The 22918-nt window shown below is 43.9% G+C and overlaps 1 protein-coding gene across 2 annotated transcripts in view; it reads right to left on the bottom strand.

The window, feature by feature from the left end:
- Nucleotides 1-22918, bottom strand: part of trappc8 (trafficking protein particle complex subunit 8) — a 113393-nt gene that overhangs the window by 32371 nt on the left and 58104 nt on the right. For both annotated transcript variants that reach the window (XM_033019479.1, XM_033019481.1), the window contains 10 exons: nucleotides 21985-22090; nucleotides 18416-18547; nucleotides 16732-16956; nucleotides 13328-13436; nucleotides 10044-10238; nucleotides 8765-8925; nucleotides 7709-7774; nucleotides 5584-5713; nucleotides 4473-4601; nucleotides 3166-3320 (listed from right to left, as the gene is read on the bottom strand). In XM_033019479.1, the coding sequence (XP_032875370.1) occupies nucleotides 3166-3320; nucleotides 4473-4601; nucleotides 5584-5713; nucleotides 7709-7774; nucleotides 8765-8925; nucleotides 10044-10238; nucleotides 13328-13436; nucleotides 16732-16956; nucleotides 18416-18547; nucleotides 21985-22090 (1408 nt within the window). The remainder of the gene's footprint in view (nucleotides 1-3165; nucleotides 3321-4472; nucleotides 4602-5583; nucleotides 5714-7708; nucleotides 7775-8764; nucleotides 8926-10043; nucleotides 10239-13327; nucleotides 13437-16731; nucleotides 16957-18415; nucleotides 18548-21984; nucleotides 22091-22918) is intronic.

Below are 22918 nucleotides of genomic sequence, written 5' to 3'. Positions count from 1 at the left end.
AACATGAAGGGAATTAGTAGAGTGCCTCAGAGATGGTTTCTTCGAGCAACTTGTAGTGGAGCCTATCAGGGAAAAGGCAATTTTGGATTTAGTGTTGTGTAATGAACCGGATTTAATAAGGGAGCTCAAGGTGAAGGAACCACTAAGAGGTAGCGACCATACTAAGATAAGATTCAACCTGTAATCTGAGGGGGAGAAGATGAAATCAGATGTGTTGATATTACTGCTGAACAAAGGGGACTACAGAAGCATAAGCAGGCCAAAGTTGACTTGAAAGGGACCCTAGCAGGAATGACAGTGGAACAGCAATGGCAGGAATTTCTGGGAATAATTCAGAAGATGCAGGATCTTTTCATTCCAAAGAAAAAAAAGATTATACGGAGATAATTAGGTGACCGTGGCTGACAATGGAAGTCAAAGATAGCATAAAACTAAAAGATAAGGCATATAACATTGCAAAGATTAGTAGGAAGCCAGAGGATTGGGAAGTTTTTAAAAACAGAAGGTAACTAAAAAGGCAAGAAAGGGAGGAAATATGAATTATGAGGGGAAGCTAGCGAATAATATAAAAGAAGATAGCAAGAGTTTCTTCACATATGTGCCTAAACCACAGAACCCTCTTCTCCACAGTGGGCAACCTCCTCAAGCCTCGAGCCAACACTCTCCCTACCTCTACTCCGGATCTCTGCAACTCATTCCTCCACTTTTTCGCTGATAAAATCAGCACCATCTATCAATCTTTATCCCCTGTACCCGACTCCCCAGCATCTACTCCACCACCTACCAAGGCCCCTCCTTTCAACATCTCCACTGACCTCCTTACCCCTCCTCCACACTGCTTCCTCTCCCAGTTTGACCTGGTCACCCCTATTGAAATCTCCAAACTCATCAGCTCTTCCAAACCCACTACCTGCTCCCTCGACCCTCTCCCCACTCCCCTGTTGAAGCCCTGCCTCCCCGTTCTCTGCCCCTACCTCACTAATCTCTTCAACTCCTCATTGTCCCAAGGAATTGTCCCCTCCGCTTTCAAAACTGCTGCCGTTACACCAATCTTAAAGAAACCTGGTCTTGATCCCTCCTCTCTCATTAACTACCGCCCAATCTCAAACCTCCCCTTCCTTTCAAAAACCCTGGAGCGTATCGTTGCGTCGCAACTTCATTCCCACCTCCTTGCGTATAACCTACTTGAACCCCTCCAATCTGGCTTTCGCCCCCTCCATAGCACAGAAACTGCTCTCCTCAAAGTCCTCAACGACCTCCTCACCTCTGCTGACACTGGTTCCCTCAACATCCTCATCCTCCTCGACCCGAGCGCAGCTTTCGATACAGTGAACCATAACATCCTGCTCACCAGACTCAAGGACCTCGGCATTGAAGGCTCTGCACTCAGCTGGCTCCGTTCCTACCTTTCCAACAGATCCCACTTCATCTCTCTCCACAACCACAGCTCTGCTACAGCCGCAGTCACTCAAGGCGTTCCCCAAGGCTCCGTACTCGGCCCCCTCCTCTTCATCATCTACATCCTCCCCCTTGGTCAGATACTCCGCCACTTCAATCTGGACTTCCACTGTTACGCTGATGACACCCAGATTTACCTTGGCACCAAATCCCCCCACAACCCCCCCCCCTCTCCCATATCAACTCCTGTTTGTCAGCTATAAAAACCTGGATGCAACATAATTTCCTCAAACTCAACAGCGATAAGACAGAATTCCTCCTCATAGGCTCCAAAGCCACACTCAGCAAAATCAATAACCCCACTCTCACCATCGATGACACCACTGTCTCCCCATCTCCCCAGGCCCGCAACCTTGGCGTGATCTTTGATTCCACCCTCTCCCTTGAGCCTCACATCCGCCATGTCATTAAAACCTCCTTCTTTCATCTCCGCAACATCGCCAAACTCAGACCCTCTCTCACACCGCCTGCTGCTGAAAGACTAATCCATGCCTTCATTTCCTCCCGACTGGACTATTGCAACTCACTTCTCCTTGGCATCAGCTCCACCTACATCAACCGACTCCAACTGGTCCAGAACGCAGCCGCCCGACTCATCACCCACACCAAATCCTGGCATCACATCACTCCAGTCCTCAAAAAACTTCACTGGCTTCCCATCTCCCACCGGATCACCTACAAAATCCTGGTCCTCACCTACAAAGCCCTCCACCATCTGGCCCCCACATATCTCACTGACCTCCTCTCCCCCTACCAACCCTCACGGTCCCTCAGATCCACATCAGCCGGTCTCCTCTCCATCCACAAGTCCAACCTCCGCAGTTTTGGGGACAGAGCCTTCTCCAGGGCAGCTCCCAGGCTCTGGAACTCCCTCCCCCAACTGATCCGCAATTCCGTGTCCCTCACCATCTTCCAGTCCCGCCTCAAGACCCATCTCTTCACCTCTGCCTATCCTTAGCCCCACGTCCCCGTCCCTTTTCATCTGTGCATTAATTGCCTCATACTGTGTTTTGTATTGAATTCTGTCTTTACTTTGTGTACTAGTCATGTCTCTACTATTTATTTCATTCCCCTTACATGTTTTTCCTCGACATGCTCAATTTTTGTAAGGTGTCCTTGAGACTCTTGAAAGGCGCCCATAAATAAAATTTATTATTATTATTATATATAAAGAGTGAGAAAAAGGTTGACCTGCTGGAAAATGATGCTGGAGATGTGATAATGGGGAATAAAGAAATCGCTGAGAAACTGAATAACTTTTTTGCATCAGTCTTCACAGTGGATGACACCAGCAACGTGCCTGAAATTCAAGAGAGTCAGGGGATGGAAGTTAGTGGAGTGGCTATTACTAAGGAGAAGGTGGTTGGGAAACTGAAAGGTCTGAAGGTGGATAAGTAATCTGGACTGCACCCCAGGATTCTGAAAGAGGTAGCTTTAGAGATTGTGGATGCATTACTAGTGATCTTTCAAGAATTGCTAGAGTCAGGAGTGGTTCCAGATGATTGGAAAATTGCAAATATTACCCCGCGGTACAAGAAGGGAGCAAAGCAGAAGAGTAGAAGAGTGGAAACTATAGGCTAGTTAGCCCGATAAGATTTTCCCTATAGCTTTTAATTTCACATTTTAACTGCAAAAAAAGTTTTGATTTTAGAGAACGCCAAATTGACAATGAGTGTTAAATGTGCACAGGTAATGATTGATCTTTACCTCTAATAAGGGCTTTGTCTCTGTGATGATGGGATCTAACCGCCGATCTGATCCGTACTTCACAGAAGTTTTCTCTTCTTTAGTGTTATTGAGTCTAGGTCCCTGGATTTCCAAATCTTGACGGCCTCTTACTGATAATCCGTGAGGTACTTTACCTAAAATATTATTTTTAAGAAAAATTCTGGATGTTTCGAAAAAGAGCACTTATAATTTAACATTACACATTCCATGTATGCTTTAAAATATAAAACAAAACACTTTTATAAAGCATAGAACAGAACAATACAGGAACAGGCCCTTCGGCCCACCATGTCCACACCAGACATGATGCCATGTCTTAAATGGAGTCAAGTTGGGAAAGGGTAAGTACAACGGGATCTGGGGGTCCTTGTACGTCAATCTATGAAAGTAAGCATGCAGGTACAGCAGGCAGTGAAGAAAGCGAATGGCATGTTGGCCGTTATAACAAGAGGAATCGAATATAGGGGCAAAGAGGTCCTTCTGCAGTTGTACAGAGCCCTAGTGAGACCACACTTGGAGTATTGTGTCCAGTTTTGGTCCCCTAATTTGAGGAAGGACATTCTTGCTATTGAGGGAGTGCAGCGTAGGTTTACAAGGTTAATTCCCGGGATGGCGGGACTGTCATATGCTGAGAGAATGGAGCAGCTGGGCTTGTACACTCTGGAGTTTAGAAGGATGAGAGGGTATCTTATTGAAACATATAAGATTGTTAAGGGTTTGAACACACTAGAGGCAGGAAACATGTTCCCGATGTTGGGGGAGTCCAGAACCAGGGGCCACAGTTTAAGAATAAGGGGTAAGCTATTTAGAACGGAGACGAGGAAACACTTTTTCTCACAGAGAGTGGTGAGTCTGTGGAATTCTCTGCCTCAGTGGGCAGTGGAGGCAGGTTCTCTTGATGCTTTCAAGAGGGAGCTAGATAGGGCTCTTAAAAATAGCGAGTCAGGGGATATGGGAAGAAGGCAGGAATGGGGTATTGATTGGGGATGATCAGCCATGATCACATTGAATGGCTGTGCTGGCTTGAAGGGCCAAATGGCCTACTCCTGCACCTATTGTCTATTGCCATGTTATACTAATCCATTCTAATCCATATCCTTCCATTCACTGCATATCCATATGCCGATCTAAAAACTCTCTTAAATGCCCCTATCAATGCTCCCTGACTCCAAACATCTGAAAAGGTAGCCAAGTTTCATGCACATGACATGGGCAAGAATGCTTCAAACACAACCTGCCCTGCACAGCGCAAACCTTTTGCCCTCCCCACCCCTTCCCCGACTGACCTTCAGTCCAGCTCAGTCCATGGTAGTACTCCAGTTGATCAATTGAGCTGGGTTGATGGAGGTTATGAGTAGCTTGTGGTTTGATCCCAGATTTTGCCAAGGAAGGACTGCTGACATTGAGACAGTTGGCTGCAGGAACAGGTGAAACAAGGAGGAGGAATGGACGCAATCTTTACAAATACAATATTGACAGGAAATGCTCAAAACACTTAACTGTCCTAAATAAAAGGGCCTATTATTTCAAGTTTAAGTACCTCTCCTCCCAACCCAAACCAATTGCTCAGTAATTTCTCCATTTCAGATATCCAGCATCTGCAGACTGAAGTGTCCAAAACATCACCTATCCTTATATATATCCATCTATATCCAGATATAGACATAAAGTGCTGGAGTAACTCAACAGGTCAGGCAGCATCTCTGTAGAAAAAGGATGGGTGACGTTCTGGGTCGGGACCCTCCTTCAGACTGAGAGTCGGGTGTTGGGGGAGGGGGGGGGGGGGGGGGGGAAGAAGAGGCGAACAGCTGGAGGCGATAAAAGACCAGGACCAATTAGGGCCGCCCACAAATGACCTCAGATGGGGCAGTGCCTGGTAGGTCCATTGTTGGCTCGGGAAGGAGTGATCTCAAGAGAAACTAGGTGGAGAATTGTGGAACTGGTAAAATGACTGAGCAGGAAGGGGACAAAAAGAGTGCGGGGGGGGGGGGGGAGAAAGAGAGGGGAGTACAAGATGAAGTTAGTTAAAATTCGAAAATTCAACGTTCATACCGCTGGGTTGTAAGCTACCCAAGCGAAATATGGGGTGCTGTTCCTCCAATTTTCGGTGCTATTGTCGTCTGGCGGGCTTACCTAATAAACATTTTGTGGTCTTCTTCACGCTGAATTACTCTTGCACTTGTACCTTTTACTGCAGTATCTTGTTTTGTAAATATAGGTGCTCAAACAAATTACTTTCTTTGCATTTTGGCATATATTTTTAAATGTCTCCTAGTCTACCATATATACAAGCACTTTGTGCACTTCAATATTTGTTTCTTTAAAAAGTAATTTGCAATGCATAATCTAATCGTGAAGATGCAACTGACAGATACCTGGACAAACAGATCATCTCACCTGCTATCTGTGTTCCAGAGCTGGAGTCAAGTCCATCTTGTTTAAGAGCTGATGATACTGTGCTAAGATTGTAAACGATTCCGAGAATGTGCAGCTCACCTGTCAGACGAGGAAGCAGTTTTAATCTTACCTAAAGAAATAAAGGAAGAATTTACTTCAAAGTATAACATTCCTAATACAGTAACACATGCAAATCTTTGAGCTGCTCCTTTGAAATATGTAACGCATTTAACTTTATTGAATGTGATAATCAATTATTAGAAAAATCCATTTTGCTTAGCTCAATGGTTTCTGTTGATTTTAGTTTCTAGTCTTGGTTTCACGGTTAGACTTGCAGTAAAGTTGTTGCCTTACAGTGCCAGAGACCCGGGTTCAATCCTGACTACGGGTTCTCCCTGTGACCACATTGGATTTCACCAGGTGTCCCGGTTTCCTCCCACAGTCAAACCATACACGTTTGTAGGTTAATTGGCTTTGGCAAATATTGTACATTGTCTCTAGTGTACAGGGTGATCGCTGTTCGGAGCAGACTCAGTGGGCCGAAGGGCCTGTTCCCATGCTGTATCTCTAAAGTCTAGTTAGATCACATTTGCTCCAGAGAAAGCTATCCCCAGGGCACACAAAATTGGCGTGAAGGTTGGAGATAGAACATGGTTTAGTTTAGTTTAGTTTAGAGATACAGCTCGGAAACAGGTCCTTCGGCCCAGAGTCCGCACCAACCAGCGATCCCCGCGCTGCCCAACACACACTAGGGATGATTTTACATTTATACCAAAGCCAATTAACGTACAAACCTGTACGTCTTTGGAGTGTGATAGCAAACCGAGATATCTGAGAAAACCCACGCGGTCACGGGGAGAACGTACAAACTCTGTACAGACATCACCCATAGTCAGGATCGAACCCGGGTCTCTGGAGCTGTTAGGCAGCAAATCTACCGCTGTGCCACCGTGCCACCCTCTGTGGTTGAGATACTTTTCTTATTATAAACATGTAACCAGTGGTGTTTCACAGGGGATGGTGCTCAGTTAATTGTTGGTTGTTATTTTTTTATTAACAGCTTGGATGTGAATCTAGGTGGCACGATTAGCAAGCTTGCATATGACACTAAAATTGGAAATAGTGGACAATGAAGGTTACCTATGATAAGTCTGACAAAGGTTTTCGACCTGAAACGTCACCTATTCCTTCTCTCCAGAGATGCTGCCTGTCACGCTGAGTTATTCCAGCAATTTATGTCTATCTTCAGGGTAAACTAGCATCTATAGTTCCTTCCTACGCACTTACCCATGATTACAACAGGATTACGATTAACTAGGTCAATGGGAGAGTTACGGCAGATGGGGAACTTAATTCAGATAAATGAAAGGTATTAAATGTTGGCAAGACAAATCCAGGCAGGGTAAATGGGAGGGTCCTGGGGAGTGCGATGGAATAGACACACTTCGGGATACTGGAGTTGTAACATGTTACAACTGTACAAGATATAGGTACGGTCAGATTTGCAGTACAGTTCTAGTCGCCCTTCTCTAGGAAGTTTGTCAACAAACTGGAAAGGGTGTAGAAAAAATGTATACAGATGTTAACTGGCCTGGAAGTTTTGTGTTATAAGGGGAGGCTGGATAGAAGCATACAGTAGAGTCATACAGCAAGGAAACAGGCCCTTTGGCCCAACCTTTGACGACCAAGATGCCACATCTACACTCGTCCCACTTGCCCACATTTGGCCCATATCCATCTGAACCTTTCCTATCCATGTACCTGCCGAAATGCCATTTAAATGTTGTTATTGTACTGGCCTCAACTTCCTCCTCTGCCACCTTGTTCCATATACCTGCCACCCTCTGCGTGAAAAGGTTGCCCCTCTGGTTCCTATTCAATCGTGCAGAAGGTGCAAGCTCCACACCGACAGCACCCAAGGTCAGGATTGAACCCTGGTCTGTGGCGCTGTGAGGGAGAAGCTCTACTAGCTCTGCCACCTGGGTTACATTTAATGTTGATTCCATTCTCTCAATGGAGGTATCTGAGCTGGAGGGGCGAAGCAAGAGGAGCAATAAAAAGCAAATATCAATGCTGCCAAGTAAATACTGAGTTATCAAATATGTCAGGAAAGTACTCCACTCACCGTTTTGGTCTCTTCACCACTTATTTGGAATTCATTTATTACCTCCGTGAAAATGTTGTGAGACGCCTGTAATCAAGAAAACCACGGGAGCTTTTTTGTTAAATGTATGATGTAGATTTCCAACTAATTGTCCAAAATTAAACTACACCAGAAGAAACTTGGTATTGTTTACTTATTTACTGCTCAACTTATAAACTTAGTAGACGAGTCACATGATTGCACCGAACCATCCAGTGTACAGTTACATTATAAAGGGAATAACGTGAATAACGAGCAGTGCAAGATAAAACCAGTAAAGTCCGATCAAAAATAGTCGGAGGGTCTCCAACAAGGCTGATCGGAGAAAAGATTTAAAAGAACGTGGTTAAAGTAAGAAATGGTGCTGTCGGAGTAGAGATTTAAGAGTGGAGTGATTGTAATGCATGATTGCAGAACCACCTCTGTGATCAGCACACGAGTCGCTGGGTTTGGGTGTCATCTTGGATCAATCATGATCTTTGCTATGGAGACAATGAAACAACTGAAAACATTTTAAAAATTACTTTAAAAACCAGAGTGAAAAGGCTGGGGAAATTAGCAATGAAAGCAGAAATGTTGAGCTATTTCTATAGTTAGAGAATGATGTGTGTATGTATCAGAGCACAGACGGTAACAAGTCAACCAGCATAATCAAGGACCAGTCTCGCCCCACCTACTCCCGCTTCTCCCCTCTGGCAGGAGGCAGAACTTTGAAAACACATATCTCCAGATTCAGGAATAATTAATCCCATCTGTTATCACGCAACTGAACCAACCACTCAAAAACTATAGTGCGGTCCTGACCTCCCACCAACCTCATTGGAGACCTGTGAACCATCTTTAATTGGATATCAATGTTATTTTTGCACAAATTTTGTTCCCTTCATCTCTATTTGTGCACTGTGGACAACTTGATTGCATTCATGTATGATCTTTTATTTGACTATATAGCAAACAAACAAATGTTTTCCAGTATATCTGGGTATATGTGACAATAAACTAACGAGAAAGGGTATTATTCCAAGAATATATCATTACCTTCATATGTGAATCTTTCTCGTTGCTGATCGATTCTCTTGCATCTTCCTCAGATCCTTTCATAAAGTCTTTGAAGTTAAATTTCCACAATAACGATAGATCACTCAATAATAGAGGGACCTTCAAAGGATTTTTGAACACTACTTCAACAGTAACTGGTTCTAGAAACAATAAAGATAGTAAAAATAACAATAAATTGCAGACAAACTGGAGCAGCCTCTTGAATTACTGAGTAGAGTGCATTAAGCAGGTATCTCGTTTGAGGAAAATAATATTAGTGTAACAAAAGGAAAAGGGTGCAGAAGGGATTCACCAGGATCTAATCTGGCTTTACAGTCTAGAGTTATTGGGAGAGGGTGGGACTTTTTTTTGGAGCATAGGCTCAAAGGGGTGATCTTATTCAAGTGTACAAGATTATGAGTGGCACGGATAAAGTGTACGCTCACAGTCTTTTCCCTCCAGGGTTGACAATTCTAAAACGAGAAGGCATAGGCTTACAGTGAGAGGGAAGAGAATGAAGGACCTCGGGCAACTTTTTCCACTGAGAGAGTAATAATGCAAGCAAATAATGCAATGCATTGACTCTCCCAATATGTGAACTCGGTCAGCCTTGACAAAATGGGCAGCAGGGACTGTTTCTGTGCTATACAGCTCGATGATTCTAAACATAAAGTGGAGATGAAATTAACATTGTGTCTGGATGCAATGGAAGGCCAAGCCGTAATTAGGAAGCCTTAACCCAAAGACATGAAGCAGTGCAATAACTAGGTTTTGCATCACCTTGTCGTCTGCTTCATTTGCAAGAGCTAGAACCAATTCCGTCTCTTCAATCTTGAATGCCAAATTATTCCCGGGGCGGGGGAGTACTTACACAGCAAGAAGCAACAGAAATAGACTAACGATGAAATGAAGATGAACATTTGGGCAAAGAGAGAGACAAAGTGCTGCAATAACTCAGCAGGTCAGGCAGCATCTCTGGAGAAAAGGGAAAGGTGATGTTTCGGGTCGTGATCCTTCTTTGGAACATTTGATTAATTTGGAAAGGAGAGCAGTGACAACGCATATTATTTAAAGTGAACAAATAAGAATAGCCCTTGAGTAAGTTGAGCCTCTGCGTAGGTGAATTGAGAAACAGAGTCCTAGCTTGCTCAACCTCTCCCAACAGCTCTGGTCCTGGCAGCATACTCATAGTTCCTTTGCATCTTTTCCGCTTGAAAGAATTTAACATTTATTGCACCAGCAAAGAATCGTAACACAACTAATTATTCTAACCATTTACCTTCCACCACAGCCACAGGGAAGCGCAAGTTGTCTGTCTGGCTGTTGAGACAGTACTGAGTATACTGAAAATTCTGTGGGATTGCCCCTTTGTTCACTATAGCTACAACCCGCTCCTCAAGTTCTTTCCACTGCTGGGATGCTTCACGCTCATATTCCTGGTCCAAGCTGACGTGCGTGGCTGCTTGTTTTTCACCTGATGGGAAGAGAAATAGAACTTTATATATCATGATCAGAAACTCCATTACAAACAGATCCCTTGTGCACCCATTTTGTTGGAAAAACAAATGGCAACCTTAAAGATGTTCCACCCAAAATTCACCCAGACACTTGTCAATGTGTAGGTAGGGTTCCGTTCATTAGCTCTTCCAGAGGAAGGGTCTCAACCCAAACCTTAATTTGTCCATTCTCTCCACAGATGCTGCCTGACCTGCTGAGTTCCTCCAGAAGATTGTTTTTTTGCTGTACATTCCAGTAATCTGAATAGCAACTTGAGTAAGGCAAAGTGAAAACTTGCAGCACTCAGTTTGGCTCTGGGCAAAGGTCCATCAGCATACAACGACCCAATGGCTGCCCTATAAATTAACTCTTAATTCTCTGCTACTTGGAACCCCTTAGGGAAAGGCTTGGATGGAGTGGATGTTTCCACTAGTGTATGACCTCGAGGAATAGAGGTCATAGCCTCAGAATTAATTCCTTTAGTCAGAGGGTGGTGAATCTGTGGAATTCTTTACGACAGACGGCTATGGAGGTCAAGTCAATGGATATTTAAGACAGAGATAGATAGATCCTTGATTAGTGCGGTGTCAGGGGTTATGGGGAGGGCAGGAGAATGAGATTAGGATGGAGAGCAGCCACGGTCGAATGGCGAAATAGACTTGATGGGCCGAATGGCCTAATTCTGCTCATTTCACTTATGACCTTAGATATAGAAGGCCTACAGAGTGCTCCAACTTCACAGGGAATAAGTATACAATGTTCAGGCTAAAGTCTTGTAAACCCAATCACTTATATCATTGTTGTTCCTTATCTGGTGATCAACAATGCCACCATGCATAGAGATATTATTACGTTAACATTTTATGGTATTTAATGTGGAATTCATTGCAACAGAAGGCTGTGGAGGCCAAAGTAATGGATAGTTTTAAGGTGGAGATTGACAGATTATTGATTAGTAAGGGTGTCAGGGTTTATGGGGAGAAGACAGGAGAATGGGGTTGACAGGGAAAGATAGATCAGCCATGATTCAATGGCGGAATAGACTTGATGGGCCGAATGGCCTAGTTCTGCTCCTAGAGCTTATGAACGATCCATGTGAGAAAGCCTTATTCTGCAAAGGTTGCACACTCCAAGGGAGCTGTGACAATGTCGATTTCCATCCAGAACTATGATATTTAAACTAATAGATGACTCTAATCCCACTTTTAAATGATTTAATATTGACCAACCAGGCCGAGTAAATGCATGAATTAAATCATTTCTGATTGCATCTGCCAGTAATTATTTGCACTCAACCCGATTTTAAACCAACTATAATAGTTTTGGAAGATTTAAGCAGAGGGCAGTACTAAAACAAAAATAGACAGTGCTGGAGTAACTCAGTGGGTCAGATAGCATCCCTGGGGAACATGGGTAGGTGAGATTTCAGGTCGGGATCCTTCTTCAGACTGATTCTCCAGGGATGTTGCCTGATCTGCTGAGTTACTCCAGCATTGTGTCTTTTTTTTTGTAAACCAGCATAACAGCACCTCATATTTTGCTTGGCCAGCGGTATGAGCATTGACTTCTCTAACTTCAAGTAACCCTTGCTTTCCTTCTCTCCAACCTCCACTTTCCCAGTTCTCCCACCAGTCTGACTGTCTCTGACTACATTTTATCTATGTTTGCTTTGTTGTTACTTTCTCCCAGCTAACAGTGATCTATTCTACATTTGCCTTGATTTCTATTTCCATTGTCCCATTTTCATACCTTACACTTCCTTATCTATCAGTCTGAAGAAGGGTCTCGACCCTAAACGTCATTCATTCCTTCTATCCAGAGATGCTGCCTGTCCAGCTGAGTTACTCTAGCATTTTGTGCCTATCTTCAGTTTAAACCAGCATCAGCAGTTCCTTCCTGCACATCTGCAGTGCCTTGTTTCTGCAGTGCTAAAACATTTAGTTTTAGTTTACTTTTTTTTGTTTAGTTTTAGAGAGAGCAAGGAAACAGGCCCTTCGGCCCATGAGTTCACGCCGACCATCGATCACCCTTTCACATTGGTTCCATGTTACCCCACTTTCTTGTTCACTCCCTACGCATCAGGGTCAATTTATATAGGTCAATTAACCCACAAACCCGCATGTCTTTGGGATGTGGGAGGAAAGCGGAACACCCAGAAGAAACCCACATGGTAACAGGAGAATGTGCAAACTTCACACAGACAGCACCCAAGGTCTGGATCAAACCTGGGTCTCTGACGTTGAGGCAGCAGCTCTACAAGCTGCACCAATGCCAATCACTTCCAGACATTTATCGGGAGAAAGAAAATGGTAATCTCAAAAATGGTAAAATTCAAAACCTTGAATATTCTCATGGTTAATGATACCACCAGAGAATTCCAAACGCCTGGTGAATTAATACACTGAACAACTATTTAAATCCCTGCATAGCATCTTGAGCGTTTTAAGGTGAAACTTATAATAGAAACAAATTCGTAAAGTTGACTACTGAATTGTCAAGTGGTCTTAAACGCCTGACTGATGCACTTCCTTCGGTGAAGGACTCCATCTTTAGACTTTCAACTTTGGAGATAGAGCGTGGAAATAGGCCCTTCTGCCCACCAAGTCGGCGCTGACACACTAGGGACAATTTTTTTTAAACCAAAGCCAATCAATCTACAAACCAGTGCATCTTTGGGATGTGTGAGGAAACCCGAGCACCCGGATGAAACCCACGCGGTCACAGGGAGAACATACAAACTCCGAACAGGCAGTACCCGTAGTCAGGATCAAACCTGGGTCTCTGGTGCTGTAAGACAGCAACTCTACCACTGCGCCACCCATAGTTAAACATGGAACAGGACCTTCCACCCACGCCTTCTCCAGTTCTTCCTCAGCTTGCCCCATATGCCTCCAATCTTACACCAACTCTTTGGATATGGTGTGGTCAGCTGTGTGTTCATAACATCAAGGCAACGACAGATAGGCAATAAATGCCTTCATCACCCCCATCCAAACAGTAAATTGAAAATCTCTGCTGAGGTGATTTCTAATACAAGTGGCAAACTTTGACGACCAAAAAACCAACCTTCTGAAGGGCGCCTGTCATGACCAAAAAATACCCGTGTCGCTGAGCTCTTAATATAGGGCAAAGGTAGTTGGGGTAGCGGTGCTTCCGGTGACAATTGGCTGACGCTCTGAAAAGGAATGGAAGAGTTTTCTTTAGTTAGTAAAATCTTAAATTGTTACAATTTCAATAATATACATATATAGCTTCACTCCTTCTAGCGCTTGTCAGTCATACAGCGTGGAAACAGGCCCATTGGCCCAACTTGCCCACAGCAACCAACATGTCCCATCTACACTGGTCCCACCTGATGCGTCTGGCCCACATCCCTCTAAACCTGTCCTATCCATGTATCCGTCTAATTGTTTCTAAAAAGTTGTTATAGTCCCTGCCTCAAAAAATGAAATTGCTCTATTTGGCAGGAAAACTAAATATGAAGCACATTTTTGAAACAGTGAGACACTGCAGAATTTTGAATTGCAGGGGATCAACGTGCATGATTCATGCTGACTGGCCTGTAATTACTGCAAGGAATGAGGAGAGCTAAAGAATGACAGAATTAATTATAAATATAGACAGGCTCCGTTTCAATTGCATAATGCGAGACCATAATTCGGCACGGACTAGAAGGGTCGAGATGGCCTGTTTCCGTGCTGTAATTGTTATATGGTTATACCCAGGGTATTGTGTGCAGCAGTGGGCAGTGGTTTTAGGATAGATGTAAGTCTGGTGAAAGCAGTTCAGAAGTGGTTTACTGGAGTGATATCTGGCCCGCACAGGTTTTGGTTTATTGTCACGTGCACCAAGGTACAGTGAAAAGCTTTTTTTGGTTGTGTGCTAACTGGTCAGTGAAAAGACTATATATGATTACAATCTATTCGTCCACAGTGTACAGATACAGGATATAGGGAATAACATTTAGTGCAAGATAAAGTCCAGTAAAATCAGATTAAAAATAGTGTGAGGTTCTCCAATGAGGTAGCTGGTAGGTCAGGACCGCTCTGTAGCTGATGGGAGGAAGGTTCAGAATGGTAGAAGGTGAGGTAGGACATGTTAGGCTTGTAGCCATTGAAAGAACAAGCAATTGTTACTGGGATGTTGCCAGGATTGGATAGGATAAGCTACAAGGAGAGGTTAGATAAACTAGATAATCGCCCTGCATTGTTGGGAGGGCGAGGGGAGGCATGATAGAAGTATATAACAATGATGGGAGGCATAGACAGGGTACACAGTCTGACTCTTTTCACAGATCAGGGAAGGCACTTGATTTAAGGGAGTGAATAACTCCAAATATAGAGCCAGTCAACTGCTGGAACAGAACAGTTTAGCACCAGTATAGGCCCTTAGGTCCACAAGTGTAGGAAGGAACTGCAGATACTGATTTAAACCGAAGATAGACACAAAATGCCGAGTAACTCTGCGGGACAGGCATCATCTCTGGATAGAAGGTATCAATTTACGATAGAAGATAAATTCAAAATATAGGGGCAGCCAATCACTGAATTTATCAGAGGTTTTATATTAATCAATATATTCTTTCTGCTCAAAATTTGTGAATCAAATACTGTGCCCATAATGTTTGGGACAAAGACCCATCATTTATTTATCTGCCTCTGTACTACACAATTTGAGATTTGTAATTGAAAAAAATCACATGTGGTTAAAGTGCACATTGTCAGATTTTACTAAAGGCCATTTTTATACATTTTGGTTTCACCATGTAGAAATTACTGTTGTGTTTAAACACATCGTGGAGAGTGGCTGGAACGCATTGCAGGGGTGGTGGTGAAGATATTATAGTGGCATTTAAGAGGCTTAAATAGGCACATGATATGCAGGAAATGGGAGGGGTAATGAGGCAAATGAGGCGTGTGAGTTTGTAGGTAAAATGGCCATTGTAAATTGCCCCTAATGTGTAAGGAGTGGTTGAGAAAGTGTGATAAACAATAGACAATAGGTGCAGGAGTAGGCCATTCGGCCCTTCGAGCCAGCACCATCATTCAATGTGATCATGGCTGATCATCCACAATCAGTACCCCGTTCCTGCCTTCTCCCCATATCCCCTGACTCCGCTATCTTTAAGAGCCCTATCTAGCTCTCTCTTGAAAGTATCCAGAGAACCGGCCTCCAACGCTCTCTGAGGCAGAGAATGCCACACTCACAACTCTCTGTGTGAAAAAGATCACAAAATTAGTGTGAACTGGTGATTGATGGTCGGTGTGGACCCGGTGGGCTGAATGATCTGTTTCAATGCTGTATCTTTCAATTAGTTTAGCATGCCATACATTCGGCATGGACATTAGAACATAGAACAGTGCAGCGCAGGAACAGGCCCTTCCGCCCACAATGTTTGTGCCGAACATGATTCCAAGTTAAACTGATCTCATTTTCCTGTACATGATCCAAAGTCCTGCACTTCCATGTGCCTACCTAAAAGCCTCTTAAATGCCACTATGGTTTCTGCCTCCCCACCACTCGCAGCAATGCGATGCAGGCCCCCGACCATTAAACTTTCCCCCACTCGCCTTCCAGCTACGTCTTCTAGTGTTGGACATTTCCAGCCTAGGAAAAAGGTTCTGACTGTCTTCCCTATCTATGCCACTCATAATTTTAAACACTTCTTATCAAAGGTCCTGCAGAGCAGTATCATGACTTCCCGACTCTTATATTCAATACCTCTCACAATGAAGGCAAGCAGACCAGACACCCCCTTCACCACTCCATCTACTAGTGCTGCCACTTTCAGTGAGCTATAAACTCCAAGATCCCTCTGTGCACCAATGCCTATAAGGGTCTTGCCATTAAATGCATACTTTCCCATTACATTCAACCTCCTAAAGTGTACCACCTCACACTTGTCGGGTTAAACTCCATCTGCTATTTCTCTGTCCATTGAATCAGAGGGTCTATTCCTGCACTGTACTGCTCCAAGTTCTATTTGTTGCAGCCTCATCTGTAGCTGGTCAGTGATTAGTGCAGTAGCATTATATCCTTTAACAGATTCTGCAGGTAATGCTTATTTTAGACATCAATATATTGAATTTGCAAAAATTAAAGGATTATATCTCCACAAAAAATATCTATTCCCCAATAGAGCCAATGAATTCCAGCTGGGGCGACACAGAGTTGCGTTACAGCACCAGAGACCCGGATTCGATCCTCAATTCGGGCACTATCTATACGGAGTTTGTAGAACCTTGTGACCTGCATGGGTTTTATTCGGGTGCTCCGGTTTCCTCCCACATTCCAAAGACACATAGGTTTGCAGGTTAATTGGTTTTAAAAATTGTTCCTAGTGTGTAAGCTTGTGCTAGTGTACGGGGTGATCGTTGGTCGGCGTGGACACTGTGGACCTAAGGGGTCTATTCCACGCTGCATCTCGAAACTAAAGCTAGGTTCCACTGCTACTTGCCGACTTCTCTTACCTTATAAACATACAGGTACTCCCGAAGGAACGCTTCCTGCTGTGAAGCCATCTGCTTGCTGTCCTTGATTAGGATGTGCCTGAAGGCTGCCACAGCATTGTCCAGCTGCCGCAGAGTGAAAGACTGACGACCAATGGTGAAGTTGATGTGATCCTCTGCCAGACTCCAGCCTTTCCCTTTGTAAACCTGCATGGCTTGACTGTAGCACCGCAAGGCGTGCTTCCGCTGCAGTAAGATAAAGAATATACATCCCAGTTGCAAAATTGAGAAAGCATTCAGAGATTTAATTAGGGCAAGGATTCCAGTTTAACCATTAAAACAATCCTAATTGAATGAGGAAGCTGTAAACTTCAATGTATTTTCGTTCCTATGCATGCAAAAAAGGTCATCTATAGAAATTTCCATGGTAACCAGATATGTCTAAGTTCAGAAACATGGAACGGCAGATGCTGGGTTATAAAAAGAGACACAAAGTGTTGGAGTAACTCAGTGGGACATGTCCATGTTATCCAGGGATGCTGGCTGACCCTGCTCAGTTACTCAGGCACTTTGTGACCACATTTAAGTTTGGCTTCACATTACAAGATTTCTCCACCATCGCAAGTCTATCAAGACTCCAGAAACATCAAGGCAATCATTTGAATCCTTTTAGTTTTTAGTGTTATAGACAGCATGGAAACAGAACCTTTGGCCTACCGCCTCAACGCCAAACATCGATCACACATTTACACTAGTTGGAGTCAGAGTCATACAACATGGAAACAGGCCCTTCGGCCCAACTTGTCCATGCTGATGATGATGTCCCATCTACACTGGGTCCACCTGCCCGTGCTTGGCCCACATCGCTCTAAACCTTTCCTATCCATGAACCTGTCCAAATGTCTTTTAAATGTTGTTCCAGCACCTCCGGCAGCTTATTCCATATACCCACACTCTCCATGAAAAAGTTGTCCCTCGGGTTCCTACAACTTAGAACAGTATCACACTGGAACAGGCCCTTCAGCCCACAAAATCCATGCCAAACATGACGCCAAGTTAAACCAATCTCCACTGCCTGCATGCGATCCATATCCCTCCAATGCCAGCATATCCATATGCTTAACGAAAAGCCTCTGAAACACTGCTATCGTATCTGCCTCCACCACCAACCCTGGCAGTGCATTTTAGACACCCACCACTTTGTGCTGATGTAAATAAACTGAACTAAACTCAACTGGAAAGCAAGAGAATTTTATACAACTCATGCAAGGCAATAGAATCTGTTGGCTGAATAGACGGAGCAGAATTAACCAAATGCCTTGAAAATATATCAATTTAGTTTAGGGAGAAGGCATGGAAACAGGGTCTTCGGCCCACCGAGTCAGAGTTTACCAACGAGCGCTGCATCATTCAAAAGATCTATTAACTGTACCGTTCAAAGGACCAGAGATCTGGGTTCAATCCTGACTACGGCTGCTTGTCTGCACGGAGTTTCGCTATGATCTGCATGTGTTTCTCCGGGTTCTCCGGTTTCCTCCCACACTTCAAAGACGAACAGGTTTGTAGGTTAATTGGCTTGGTATAATTGTAAATTGTCCCTAGTGTGTGCAGAATAGTGTTAGTGTATAAGGATCGCAGGTCGGCGCAGACTTGGTGGGCCGAAGGGCCTGTTTCCGCATTGGATCTCTAAACTAAACATGCTTACCTGATCTGCTTTACCAAATCGATGCCCGGCTAGAATCATATGGAAAGCAAATTTTCGCACCATGGGGGATCGCATGTTGATGAAACAATGAGCAGCTTGTTCCAGTAAAATCGCACTTCGGAGGTCAGAATCCTGCATTTACAAAAGACAATAATATTTCACATCACTGCATAATTTGAATACCAAAGTCTAATTAATATATTAACTGTTCTTCTCAAGTGTCATCTAGATCAGTAGCACAATAAATTCAGTTATATCATCCATTATAATCGATGGGTAACTAAAGACGTTCTGAAAACAATAAGCAACACATTTAAATTTAGAAACAAGGAACTGCAGATGTTGGTTTACCAAAAACAAAAGTGCTGGAGTAATCCAGTGGGTCAGGTAGCATCCTTGGAGAACATTTTGAATTGGTTCTGAATAAATGGATCTAATTAACCAATTAAAATAAAAGGAACAAGAGGATTTTATTTTTAATCGTGTCAAAGGAACTCCCTTTGATCACCAAACTTGTTCCCATCACAATTCATTCCCATGGGCGCACTCTCCCATTTAAATCAAACACCGGGCTTTGGCATTGAAGGCTTTATCACTAGAACAAATGGGATTCTGAAAATTGCAAACAGATTGTGAGATTAGAAGGATAGCCTGAAGAGTTGTCTGAAGTAGGGGAGAGTTGTGTCCGTTCCTAAACATTTCCCAATAAGAATCCCAATGGTGCAGAGAGATTGTTTGTAATATTTGTAAATAACATAGATGTAAATGTAGATGGCTTGGTTGGTAAGTGTGCAAACGACCCCAAAATTGATAGAGTTGAAGTGAGTAAAGGGCCTGTCCCACGAGCATGCGACCTGCATGCGGCAAGCGCGACCTAAAGGGCCGGTCTCACCAGCATGCGCCTGCATGCGGCAAGCGCGACCAAACCAGAAGCAGGGGCCGCGCGGTGGTCGAGTGAGTGACATGAAGTTTGAGCGAAGTCAGCGGGAAGTTCACGCGTGACGTACGGCGTCGAGGCGGCTGCGGGCCGGCAGGCCCTAGCCGCGCGGAATTTTTGAACACGGTCAGTTTTCCGGAGCCCCGCGCGATGTCGGGACCAGCTCAGCACAACTCCATACGGCTCCGACGATCGAAGTGGGACCGGCCCCGCGAGGCCGTACGGCTCAAGCGACCACGTTAGGTCGCGCTTGCCGCATGCAGGCGCATGCTGATGGGACCGGCCCTATAGGTCGCGCTTGCCGCATGGAGTCGCATGCTTGTGGGACAGGCCCTTAAGGCTGCCAATGTATACGGCAGGATGTAGATCAGCACGGGAATGGAAAGATAAACGTCAGATGTAGTTTCATGCAAATTCCAGGTGTTGCACTTTTGCAGGTCGAATGCAAGAGGAAGTATACGGTTAGTGGCAAGACTTAACAACATTGATGTTATGTGGGATTTTTAGGTCCCAGTCCATTGGTCTCTGAAAGTCACAACACAAGCAGATAGTGTGGTAAATAAGGCATATGGTATGCATATTGGTCGGGGCATTGAGTACAAGAGTTAGGACGTCATGTTGCAGTTTTAGGACTTTGGCTAGGTCACATTTGGAGCATTATGTGCATTTCTGGTTTCCCCATTACAGGAAGGATATGGAGACTTGAGAGGGTGCGGAAGATGTGTGCCAGGAGACCGCCTGGTTTAGTGGATATTAGCTAAAAGGAGGGTGGACAAACTTGGATTGTTTTCTCTGGTGGTTGAAGGCTGAGGGGAGGCTGGGCAAAAATAAATAAAATTGAGAGGCATAAAGAGGGTAGACAGTCAGAACCATTTCCAAAGGATGTAACAGTCAAAGGCTGGAGGGTATAGCTTTAAGGTCAAAGGGGAAAGTTATTTAAAAAAACCACAAACAACCTTCATTGGTCACGGACATGCAAACACACAGTTTAAGGAATTTGAGAAACTTGGAAAAATGGTTGGTTGATGGATGACCTGGACTCAGTTGCTGAAGAACCTGCTTCTAAACTGTATCTACTCATGACTCTGATAAGAAAATACTTGGCGCAAGAAATAAAATAAACTGCACCTAAATGACATTTGAATGATTTTCAATGGAGATTATCCACCCATTGCAAAATTGTACTCTAATTCCACCTGGTGGACATGTTATTTACTGACATGGCACGAGGATAGTAACCATGTCAGCAAGACAAACCTCTTGCAGTGGTAAATCAAACCTGCAGTTAACAGCAGTAACACGGAGGGAAGGTGCCAGTTTAATTTTCCATCGGAGATCAAAAACATTAGATATTTTCATCCGCTAATAAAAATCTTCAATCACAATTAATGCTGCAGTTTCCTTTGTTAGAATTTAAGTGCTTAATTTTGTTTCAGTCAAGTGCAATTACAGAAACACTTCAGGAGCAGGCAGATCCATCTTCCATCACTGCTGTAGATCTTTTCACACAAATCACTTATCTGTTTAATATTGCATCTACATGAGCTAAAATATGCTAGAATAGATCAGTAGAAAGAATATAATTTCTTAATTTTAGATGTCTTCAAACTCTCTACAGGAAGTGAACTACTATTACAGGTGGTTTACCACAATGCTGCCTGGATTAGAGGGTTTCAGCTACAGGGAGAAATTGGACAGATGGATTGTTTTCTCTGGAATGTCAGAGATCGAGGGGAGATTTGATGGGTATATGAAATTATGAGACACAAGTTTTTTGGCAAGTGGTGGGGGCCTGGAACGCATTATTGTGGTGGCGGTGGAGGCAGATAGTGGCATTTAGGTAGTTTTAAGATTGGCACATGGAAGTGCAAAGAATAGGGGTATGGATCATGTACAGGCAGAAGAGATCAGTTTAACTTGACCACGTTCGGCTCATTGTGGGCTGAAGGGCCCATTTGTGTGTTTTGCTGTTCTATTTTGACTATAAATTAGTCCTCTTTCCATAGAGTCAGAGCCATGTCGCATGGAAACAGGCACTCTGTCCTAACTCGTCTATGCTGACCAAGATGTCCCATCTGTCGGCATTAAGCCCATACCCCTCTAATCCTTTCTTGACTATGTACCTGCCCAAATATCTTTTAAATACAAGAAATATATTACCCAAGCATTTTATAAATTGAAATCAGGGCAACCTTGACCAGAGTTGAAAGGGTCTATGCTAGTTGAATTTAATCAAAATTGAGTTAAGGACAAGTATTTCATCTCCATGTTGCCCATGACAACATATCAAGAACAATTCTGCACCAACAAAGTGCTGGAGGAACTCAGCGGCTCAGTCAGCATCTGAGGGGGGAATAGGCATACAACATTTCTGGTTGAAATCCCACTTACATTGCTGTCTCCTGCACCTGTACAAAACCAATTGATTGCATCAACTTTACGATTAGTTTCCATCCTGCCCTCAAATTTTTTCCTCCACAGATGCTGACTGACCCACGGAGTTCCTCTAGAACATTATTTTGTGCTCAAGATTCCAGCATCTGCATTCTCTTGTGTCTCAATTTTACACTAGCCTTGTGAGAAAAAGTTAAACCATGACAATACCAGGAATGGTTTTGAGGAATTTTCCTACCTCACTGGTCATCCGAATAAGAAGTGTTGCAGCTTCTGAATATTTGGCTTGGCTTTTCAAGATTTCAGCACTCAATAATGTGCATCGCTCAGCGAGTACCAAGTTCCTAGGATGGAGCAATTGTATGAAATAAAAATTAAATACCAAGATGCGTTGAATTAATTCCTCCCTCCCCAACTACGATCAGTTTAGTTTTAGTTTAAGTTTAGAGATACAGTGGAAACAGGCTCTTCGGCCCATCGTGTCTGCATCGAGCAGCAATCCCTACACACGGACACTGTCCTACACACAAGGGACAATTTACAATTTATTCAAACCAATTAGCCTACAAACCAGTAGGTATTTAGAGTGTGGGATGAAACTGGATCACCCAGAGAAAGCCCACACAGGTCACAGGGAGAACGTACAAGCTCTGTACAGACAGCACCCGAGGTCAGGATCGAACCCGGGTCTCCAGCTCTGAAAGGAAGCACCTCTACCGCTGCGACACTCGAGACTGAAGATGAGTCCTGTCCCGAAATGTTGCCTATCCATTCCTCCACAGATGTTGCCTGACTCGCTGTTACTCCAGCACTTTGTGTTCTATGCAAGATTCCACCATCTCCACTTCCTTGTATCTCCACTGAATTGATTCATTCAGCCTACTGGATGCATGTTGACGACTAAGAGACCAACACCATCAGTATAATTTCCCTTTTGCTGGTATTACCTGCCGCCCAGTCACTTGCTCTCTCACCAACCCACTGACTCCACCATCGTAAAAATACGCAAAGTACCGGAGTAACTCAGCGGGTCAGGCAGCATCTCTGGAGAACATGGATAGGTGACATTTCAGGTCAGGACTTCTTAAGACTATCTTTGATGGTTTCTCCACGTGTGTACAATAAGCTTAATTTACAGCAGCCAATAAACGTAATAGCATGTTTCTAGTACA

This window comes from Amblyraja radiata, chromosome 4 (assembly GCF_010909765.2).
Source record: "Amblyraja radiata isolate CabotCenter1 chromosome 4, sAmbRad1.1.pri, whole genome shotgun sequence".
NCBI classification, from domain to species: domain Eukaryota; kingdom Metazoa; phylum Chordata; class Chondrichthyes; order Rajiformes; family Rajidae; genus Amblyraja; species Amblyraja radiata.
The sequence above is the reverse complement of the archived record's forward strand: the minus strand, read 5'-3'. Positions and strand labels throughout refer to the sequence as shown.